The 10577-nt window shown below is 41.7% G+C and overlaps 1 protein-coding gene across 1 annotated transcript; it reads right to left on the minus strand.

Moving 5' to 3' along the window:
• Positions 1 to 2786: 2786 nt before the first annotated feature.
• LOC108821841 (probable LRR receptor-like serine/threonine-protein kinase At1g56140) lies at positions 2787 to 10531 on the minus strand (the record flags this gene model as incomplete). Its single annotated transcript, XM_056997438.1, is given in 10 exon segments — positions 2787 to 3472; positions 3554 to 3791; positions 3872 to 4082; positions 4157 to 4275; positions 4352 to 4510; positions 4602 to 4800; positions 4885 to 5264; positions 10126 to 10187; positions 10278 to 10322; positions 10466 to 10531. Coding segments are annotated over 10 exon segments (1996 nt in total), but the record flags the coding sequence as incomplete, so codon positions are not given.
• Positions 10532 to 10577: the final 46 nt, after the last annotated feature.

Raw genomic sequence — 10577 nt, forward strand, 5'->3', positions numbered from 1 at the left:
CTTGCTTCTTGAAGTCTGAAATGGTGTTCGTGAGAGAGGTTTCGTCAACCCATCAGCTAATTGATCATGAGTTGAAACATGCATAACTCGTAAGTGACTATACTGTATCTGGCCCCGGACAAAATGATAGTCGATGGCGATATGTTTCATTCTAGAATGAAAAACCGGGTTTGCACATATGTGTGTAGCACCAATGTTGTCACAGTAGATGGTAGGATAGGACGGAAGAGAGACTCCGAGTTCCATGAGAAGAGAGACAATCCAGTGTAGTTCTGAGGCGGTGTTTGCGACAGAACGATACTCTGCCTCAGTTGAAGACCTTGCAACACCTTTCTGCTTTTTAGATGTCCATGAGATAGGTTGTGAACCTAGGAATATGATGTAGGCGTTGGTAGAGACATAGTCGTCTGAATCACCAGCCCAATCTGCGTCGGAGAACGCGTGTAAACTCGGTTTCTGTTGTTTGCGCAGGAAGATCCCATGTGTTAAGGTGTCTGAGAGATAACACAACCCTTTTGACCGCTAGCCAATGCTCCGACGTTGGTTTATGCATAAACTGCGATAATCGATTGACAGCATACGAGACATCCGGACGAGAGAGAGAGAGGTACTGAAGGCTTCTAACGATACGTTAATACTCGTGTGGATCTGAAAGAGGTTCGCCTGCAGTTAGTGTAAGCTTGGGATGAGGAGCAAGGGGAGTGGAGACAGGCTTGGCGTGTAACATGTTTGCCATAACGAGCAGATCAGTGATGTATTTTCGCTGCATCATGTGAAGCCCTTGTGAGGTTATTACAGTCTCAATGCCAAGGAAATAACTGAGGCTGCCCATGTCTTTAATGGAGAAGCGTGTGGCCAAGGAAGTGATAACCTGTTGGACCAGTGTCTGCGAACTGCCAGTTACCAATATGTCGTCCACGTTAACTAAGACATATACGAAGTGACCTTGGTGTTTGAGGATAAAAAGAGAGGTGTCAGCTAAGGAGCTCCGGAAACCTGAGCGAAGAAGAAAAGTTTTGAGTTCCGAGTACCAGGCGCGAGAGCTTGTTTCAAACCATAGAGTGCTTTCCGAAGTTTACAAACATGATGAGGTCGATCTAAATCTGTGGACCCTGGTGGCTGGAACATGAAGACCTCCTCCTGAAGATGGCCTTGGAGAAAAGCAGTATTGACATCTATCTGACGAACTGGTCAATCGTGATTCACGGCGAGACCAAGTACAATCCGTATGGTGGTGGACTTAATAACAGGGCTGAATGTGTCTCCATAATCAATACCTTGCTGCTGATGGTAGCCTTTTGCAACGATCCGAGCTTTATATCTGTCTGTGCTTCTATCTGGATTATATTTTATTGTAAACACCCGGCGACAACCAACCACATTCATGTGTTTGAGAAGCTTCTACCAAATCCCAAGTTCTGTTTTCATTTGTTGAATTGAACTCTCGTGACATAACTTCTCGCCAGTGTGCATACTTCATCGCTTGCTGCCAGGTAGAAGGTATCCAGTGTGGATCAGACTCGAGCTTCGGGGTGAGATTATACTTTATCACTGGCTTGACAATGTTATTTTTGGAGCGAGTGGTCATCAAGTGCTGTCTAGCTGCTCTGAGTTGTCGAAGCCACAACTGTAGGAGCTTGAGCTGATGTCTCTGGTTCCAGAACTGCATGTGCAGGTGCAACATCTGTAGGCGCTCGAGTCGATGTTTCTGACTCCAAAACTGCAGGGGCAGGCGCAACAACTGTAGGCGCGCGAGTCGATGCCTCAGGGACTGCAACTGCAGGTAGAATATTCTGCTCGTTTGATGGTGCTGCAGTGTCTATGATGACTGGCGTTGTTTGTTGTTGCTGCGGCGAAGAAGCACTACACGGAGGTTGTTTGCAGGCTGCCGGTTGAGACGATTGTATGAGTGACAATGGATCAGGGATAATGGTAACAGGTGGGAAGCTAGAGGTAGGTGGTGGATCAGAAGAGCTGGGAACGGTGCTTTTGGTCATGGTGGTGAAGGGATATTGTGTCTCACTGAATCGCACATGGAGAGAGACATAGATTCGACCAGATAAAGGATCAAGGTATTGATAGGCACTTTGAGTAAGAGAGTAGCCTATAAAGACACAAGGCAGAGATCTGTTTTCGAGTTTATTTGGAGCATAAGGACGGAGCCAAGGAAAACATAAGCACCCAAATGTTCGAAGTTTCTGATAGTTGGGTGTGGCGTTGAAAAGCTTTTGGAAGGGAGAGGCATTGGAAAGCAAATGTGTGGCTAATCTATCGATAAGGAAGACAGCAGTAGCAAAGGCAAATGGCCAGTATGGTAAAGGTATATTGGAGGCGGAGAGGAGAGATAAACCAGTTTCGACAATATGGCGATGCTTACGCTCGGAAAGACCATTATGTTCTTGTGTATAAGGTGGTGTGGTGAGATGAGAGATGCCTTGAGAAGAAAGGAATTGGCTAAGAGCAATGAACTCTCCACTATTGTCAGAATAAAGGTTTCGAATTTTTGATTTATACTTTGTTTCAGCAAGAGGTTTGAAGGCGATGAATATATCTTTGACTTGGGACTTTTTAGTGAGAGGAAACATCAAAATATATCTAGTGAAGTGGTCAATTAGGACAAGATACAAGTAGGGTATACACACTAATGAGTATTTACATAGAGGTCCTTAGATATCTATAGTATATCCTTAACATTATCATGGAGGGGTACGATGGATTCTGCGAGATTAATGGTTATACGCACCATTATCTCGAATAAGGATATTGGAGAAAAGATTAATTACCAATTGGTTTTAAGTTAGTAAGCCTAATAAACTTATCATGAAATATATGTTTCTCTTTGTCATAACATAAAGTGAACTATGTGTCCCCAACCAAAGAAGAACATAGTGATACATCCTCTTTCACTATACACTAAGACATCTCCATAGCCATCAAAGAGGAGATGGGACAGTTTCATCTCCCTTCATTGATCTTGACTCCAAGCATAGGCTTAAAGTCGCTGTCTGCGGGCGTAGCAAAGGTCGTTGAGTAGGAACCAGAAGCGCCCGTGTCCTTTGTTTGAAAGGCGCTGAAAGAGGACCTTGTAGTGTCATCAAATCTCCAGTCGGGTAGGTAGGTTGGCTTAGAGGTCACCTCACTCACCTCAACGTCTCCTGAAAGCATGGCAACCACTCGTGACATTGATGGTCTAACTGCGTGAGATGCTTGAGTGCAAAGCAGAGCAATGCCTATCATGCGTTTCACTTCTTTCGTGTTGAATTCAGTCAGCTCACGATCAATAAGTTCCACTTCACAGCTTTTCTCGTGTAGATTCCATGCCCATTCGAGAAGAAATCGTTTTTCACCCTCCAGGCTCTCATCTGCGTTTGCCCTTCCACTCACTAGCTCAAGGACCACAACACCAAACGCATACACGTCCGTTTTCTCTGTTAGGTGTCCACGCATTGCATACTCCGGCGCAAGATATCCCCTATTTGCATTCGTCCAACAACATGTGTGTTATAAATAATTCCATAACTAAAAAAAATATTTAGGGTTTGGGGATACATACACTGTCCCAGCCACTCTGGTACTTATGTGGGTTTTCTTGTCATCGTATAGCTTTGCCAGCCCAAAATCAGAGACTTTTGGGACCAGATTAGAGTCAAGCAAAATGTTGCTTGCCTTCACATCCCTGTGTACTATGCGAACACTCCCCTCCTCGTGGAGGTAGGCTAGACCTCTAGCTACTCCCATGCATATCTCAAAACGTGTTGGCCAATCTATATGTAAGGTCTTCTTATCACCTCCTGAAACATCCGAATCGAGACTACTTTAAGCTTCTGGCCAGAGAAGCAGGAGATAGACAAGTTATGTATATGTTCATTACCAAATAGTGCCTGGTCGAGACTTCCATTGGGTAGATACTCATAAACGAGCAAACGACGATCTCCTTCATAGCAACATCCGTAAAGTTTAACTAGGTTGCGGTGCATAACTGTAGAAATTGCTACAATTTCTGCAACAAAGTGTCCTTTTCCTTGTCTGGATCCAACCGACAACTGTTTTACCGCCACCTCTCGTCCATCATTTAGGTTTCCCTGTTAAATGTGTTAATATTATAACATACAAAAAGTATAACATGTGTGTTTTAAGTATTTGGGTCTCATTTTACCTTATATACAACACCAAAGCCTCCCTCTCCAAGCTTGTTTGAGGGATTGAAATCTTGAGTGGCACTTTTAAGTTCAGAGTAAGAAAAGGTGTAAGGCTTCACGTCCATGTTCAGTATCTCTGCAGCAACAACAACAATCAGGTTCTTAAGAATTGAACCAAATTTGAAAGTATAAAATTCAAGGTTATAAATTACCTTCGTCATTGGTGTATTGGTTTCTTCTTTTTCGGATGATGAAGATAACCACGCCCGCAAAGATGCTCAAAAGTCCTAGGCCACCAATGAAACCCACAATAGCACCAGTCATCTTCTTTCCCTTTGATGGTGGCTTGTTAGCCACAGTCGGTGTGAAGTCTGAACAACCATACATGTAACACTTGGGTCTTTTACTTGCGTCAGAAGAAACAAATAATAATAGTAATAATTGGTCATTTGTTTGTGTTACCTGCTTTTGCACTGATGGCCGATATTAAAGGCCCATAAGCACCTTGAATAGGAATACAACATGTTCCTTTTCCAGCCCAGAAAAGATGAACTTCTAGGTAGTTTTCAGATACATTTGCTTTATATTCTCTATCAACTGCTAGAACAAGAGAGTTACCAGCTGTTCTGCTTATATCAAAATCCTTTTCAACAAGTCTTCCCTGAAAAAACAGACCAAGAAGGTCACTACACACCACCAAGAAGTTAACTTGCAAAGCAGAAAAGCTAGATAAAGTAGTGCAGACCTGGACATAAATGTCAAAAAGTCGTCTTCCTAAACTTCTCCAAGTGTTTGAAGAAGAACCATTCATTTGTATTTCAGCAAACTGAAGTGTTACTGTATAGCCTCCATTTTCTAGCCCCAACCCATAATACCTTAGGGAAGATGCAGAAACTCTTGCTGATTGAAAAAGCTCCGAGTCCAGAGTGTTGATAAAATGTAATAGTAAAGTCACTATGTATATATTACTACTACCGCCAAAAAGTCCTACGCTACTGGCTGCCCATCTCTGTGCATCACTCACGACAAATGAAGCTGGTCCAAGATCCCCGTCCTCCCTCTCAAATAGTGCTCGGCTAAATGACAGTATTTTTGGGCCTCCGCAGTTGATAGCGAAGTCAGAATCTTGACACCAGTCAACAGAGAATATTGCGTAAAGAAAAGATATGAACTCAAAAGATTAATAAGAACTAACTCTTCTTATTGCTTAAGAAACTCACACAAAACTTACTCTCTAACCTCACAAAAACCACACAACAATATCATCACATGATATTGCTTTATATAGCCTTACAAATATCCTAATCCTAAAACACATAAGTATTTAGATAACTCCTAAATACACTTTGATCATTATCTCCAAAGATCATAAAACACTTAGGACTAGGATGGCTTGGCACTTTAGTCTCTTTTCAAGCTTACTTCAACAGTCTCCCCCTTAAGCTTGAACTTTATCTCCTTTAAATCTTGAACTCCTATCAAGTCTCTCATCTCTTTGTACTTGACCCTTCCTAACGCCTTGGTCAGGATATCTGCCTTCTGTTCACTTCCAGGTACATGTTCTACTTCCAACAACTCCCTCTCAACGCACTCTCTGATAAAATGATACCTCGAATGTATATGCTTACTGCGTCCGTGAAAGACCGGATTCTTTGAGAGTGCAATTGCAGACCTGTTATCTATCCGAATGATAGTTTTTCCGTAGACATCTCCTGTGATTTCTCTGAGTAAGTCTTGTAACCAGATTGCTTGTCTTGCCGCCTCTGTCGCTGCCATAAACTCCGCTTCGCAGGAAGATAGAGCTACTGTGTCTTGCTTCTGCGAGCACCACGTGACCGAACTGTTACCGAGATAAAACATATGTCCAGTCACACTCCTTCCATCATCAGGGTCCGTATTATAGCTACTGTCACTATAGCCGATCAACCGTAACATATCAGACCCTGACCTTTCAAAGTTCAGACCGAGAGATGTTGTGCCCGCCAAGTACCTCAAACACGCTTTCATTGCTACTCCATGTGACTCTTTAGGACACGCCATATACCTACTAAGCACACCAATGCAGTATGACAAATCAGGCCTAGTGTGGAGAAGATAACGAAAACATCCTATCACTTTTCTGTAGCTTGTCGCATCAATACTCCTTTCTTCCTCAAACTTTGCTAACTTAAGACCCATCTCCATTGGCGTTTTGACAGGATTGCAGAGCTTCATACCAGTCTCTTCTAATATCTTAAGAGCATATCTGTTTTGACACAATGAGATGCCTCCAGCGTGTTGGTTTACCTCGATCCCTAGATAATAGGTGAGTCTCCCTAAGTCAGTCATCTCAAACTTCTTTGCCATCTCGAGTTTAAATTCTTCTATCATCTTTAGGTTTGTCCCTGTAACAAATAAATCATCCACATAGACAGCAATAATGAGGAGATCTCCGCCTACTGATCTACGATAAACAGAAGGCTCCTTCAAGCACCTCTCAAACCGTAAGCTTAATAAGATTCTGTTAAGCTTAAAGTTCCAGGCTCTTGGTGCTTGTTTAAGACCGTATAGTGCCTTCTTGAGCTTATAAACCTTGTTCTCGCTTCCTCTTACTTCAAATCCTTCTGGCTGCGTTACATATACCGTTTCTTTGAGTTCTCCATGTAGAAACGCGGTTTTGACGTCCAAATGATGAATCTCCCATCCGTGAGTGGCTGCAAGGTTGATCAACAAACAAATTGTCTCGAGACGTGCTACAGGCGCGAATACTTCCTCATAATCTATCCCGTGTTGCTGAACATAACCCTTCGCCACTAGACGAGCCTTGTATTTGCTTATACTTCCGTCTGCGTTTCGTTTAATTTTAAACACCCATTTTAAGCCTATCGGCTTTACTCCCTTCGGCAAATCAACAAGACTCCAACAATCAAGTTTTGTTATTGATCGTATTTCATCCTCACACGCCATAGTACACTCTCGAAGTTCTCTTGCTTCCTGAAAATTCCTCGGTTCATCATTTAGTGTCAAGAGTAACTGATCTCCTTCATACTCTGCCACCAAGACATAATCGTCCAAGTACTTTGGCTTCGAGTGTTGTCTCTCTGATCGTCTTAAGACTGGTATCTCACTACCATCTTTCTCATCTTCACTAACTCCATCATCCTCTTCAATATCTGCAGCAGATTGTTCCATCTTAACTTTTCCCTTCTCTGTAACTCTGTTTTCGTCTTGCTCTGTTTCTCTGTTTTCACTAAGCTTTGTTTCTCTGTTTTCATTACTTACTCCATGATCTCCGAATGATCCTCCTATAACCTTGAAACTTCCGGCTTGACTTTTCTCTACAGCTTCTTGTCTCCAATTCCATCCTTTTGTTTCATCAAAAACAACGTCACGACTAACAATTATCTTCTTGGTCTGAGGATCCAGTAGTCTATATGCTTTTGATCCGGGCTCTGTCCCAAGATGGATAAGTAGACTCGATCTATCGTCAAGCTTTCTCAGGAACTTGGAGTCAATCTTAGCATAGCAAATACAGCCAAACGTTTGCAGATGGCTTACATTCGGTTTTCTTCCTCGAAATACCTCATAAGGTGTAAGATCCTTCAGAGCTCGCGTGGCTATGCGATTCAACAAATACGTAGAGTGCCTGATCCCTTCTCCCCATAGATAGTTAGGCACCGACATGTGCTTTAAAAAGCTTCTCGTCATCTCCAGCAGCGTCCTGTTGCGTCGTTCGACTACTCCATTCTGCTGAGGGCTATATGGAGCTGTAAGATGTCTGTTTATCCCATTATTCTCGCAGTATTCATTGAATTCTTTTGAAACAAATTCTCTTCCTCTATCCGTTCTTAAAGTCTGTATATTTGCCTTAGCCTCTTGTTCTACTCTGTTCTTAAAGACTTTGAACTTACCAAACGCCTCACTCTTCTCTCTCAAGAGTATTGTCCACATGTACCTTGAACAATCATCTATAAGGACAAAATATACTTGTTTCCAGCACTTGTAGATGGAGTTATTGGCCCACATAAATCAGCATGAATGAGTTCTAGTAATTTCTCTGCTCTGTAGGTTGTCGCTTGAGGAAAAGTTTGTCTTGCTTGCTTGCCAAGTAAACAGGAACCACAGATACTCCTCTCAACATTAATAGGTGGAACCCCAGTTACTAGTCCTCGCTGAATCATTGATCTCATCGTCTCCAAGTTTATATGTCCTAGCCTTGAGTGCCATCTTATGCACTCACTGATTGTAGTCGTTAATAAGCTCATTGTCTCCTTTATCTTCATTCGTACCTTGTACAGTCTGTTCTTCGATCTCTGAGCTTTAGCAATCAGTTTTCCTTCTCGATCATGCATGATAAGATACTCATCTTTCATCCTTATGTCACATCCCGACTCTGTAGCCTGTCCCAAAGAGATGATATTGCTCCTTAGATCAGGTATAAAGTAGACCTCACAGATCTTTCTTGGTTCTCCGTTTCTGTCTAAAAACTCGATGGACCCTTTGCCTTTGATATCAATACGAGAATCGTCCCCAAACCTGACTTTTCCAGTTATGGATTCATCAATGTTAGAGAAGTATCTCCTATCTCCACTCATGTGATTGCTTGCTCCATTGTCAAGGTACCAGATATTGTCTTCTCCGTTACCATCATAGTCGCTTGGGACCACCTTCTCTTCATTTAAATAAACGATCTCATGAAGCATTAGCTCATCAGCCTCATGCGTCTCATCCTTCTCATTCTCAACCGTTTCTTGAAGCTTTAAGATACGATCAGGACAATCGGTCATGTAATGACCTAGCTTATCACACCGATAACAAGTGATTCGTGAAGCATCTCGTGGAGCATAGGCATCTCGTCCTCCATTATATCTTCCTCGGCCTTGTCCTCTGTTTTGATACCTTCCTCCACGACCTCTATATCTAGTATCACTGTTTTGGTATCGTTGAGACTCTGTGTTTCCACGGTAAGATGAAGTCTCCTTATCAGCATACATCAGCTTGCCCTGTTCTTCCTGAGCTTCTTCTTCTTCCTCTTCAATACGTTCTTCGTAAACTTTAAGTCGTCCTATAATATCCTCAAAGATTGTCTTCTTGAGATCCAATACTTGCTCTAATGCAGCCACTATATGGATATACTTCTTACGGGGAAGACACTTCAAAAATTTCTTAACCATCTTAGGTTCTTCAATCTCTTCTCCCAAAGCAGAAGCTTTTAATGATATCTTGGTTAACTTTCCAACAAAATCATCTATCTTCTCCATCTCTTTCATCTTGAGCCGATCAAAATCTGCCATTAGTGTCTGCAGTCGAGCTTCCTTTACTCTCTCTGCTCCAACGTATCTCGCTTTGATTGCATCCCACACCTTTTTCGCCGAGCTTAGCTCTCCAAACTGTAGGGTGAGAGTTTCGGGTATTGATTGAAACAGTAGACCTAATGCCATGTCATTCTTCTCGTCGTCTGCAGCTTCTGTTTCAACAATATCCCAAACTTTGTGTACCCTAAGTAGTATTCTCATTCTCATAGCCCACACGGTGTAATTCGTTGCGCTTAGCATAGGACACTTGATGGAGGAGACTCCCTTCTCCTTTGTTGTTGATGTCGTTGCCACTTGAAGATCTCCCATGATGTTGAAACCTCAAGCTCTGATACCACAGTATTGCGTAAAGAAAAGATATGAACTCAAAAGATTAATAAGAACTAACTCTTCTTATTGCTTAAGAAACTCACACAAAACTTAAGCTCTCTAACCTCACAAAAACCACACAACAATATCATCACACGATATTGCTTTATATAGCCTTATAAATATCCTAATCCTAAAACACATAAGTATTTAGATAACTCCTAAATACACTTTGATCATTATCTCCAAAGATCATAAAACACTTAGGACTAGGATGGCTTGGCACTTTAGTCTCTTTTCAAGCTTACTTCAACAGAGAAAACCTCAGATCCATCCATAGCACATGTATAACAATGAATAGAATATCTCTTTGTTACACTTACATATTCCTTTGCCTCGATTGCAGGGGAAGTTCTTCTGCAGACAGTTCAGTCCTGATAAAATACTTTTAACGAAATGAAAATGAGATTATGTAAGAAAATATGATGTTGGAATTTCAGGCATCAACAAGAACATAGATATTTATCAAAATAACCTGCTGTCAAGACCTTCTAAGGTGAAGTTGTTGGCAACAAGATTTCTGCACAGATAAGATATAGTTTTTTTAATGATTCTAATAAACATTTCCTACAAAGGGTAAGCTTCATAATGAATATAGATAAGGAAAAAAATTCCGAGATCGAAATAACTTACTAGTAGAGGTATAGTGTTTTCTTTACTTACAGTTGCAAGTTCGGTAAGTTGACCCATGAAGGAAGACTCCCAGACAAATCATTGTACGACACATCTCTGAAAGTAAAAAGAACAATGATATGTTCTACATTATATAATATAA

This window comes from Raphanus sativus, unplaced genomic scaffold, assembly GCF_000801105.2.
Source record: "Raphanus sativus cultivar WK10039 unplaced genomic scaffold, ASM80110v3 Scaffold0646, whole genome shotgun sequence".
NCBI classification, from domain to species: domain Eukaryota; kingdom Viridiplantae; phylum Streptophyta; class Magnoliopsida; order Brassicales; family Brassicaceae; genus Raphanus; species Raphanus sativus.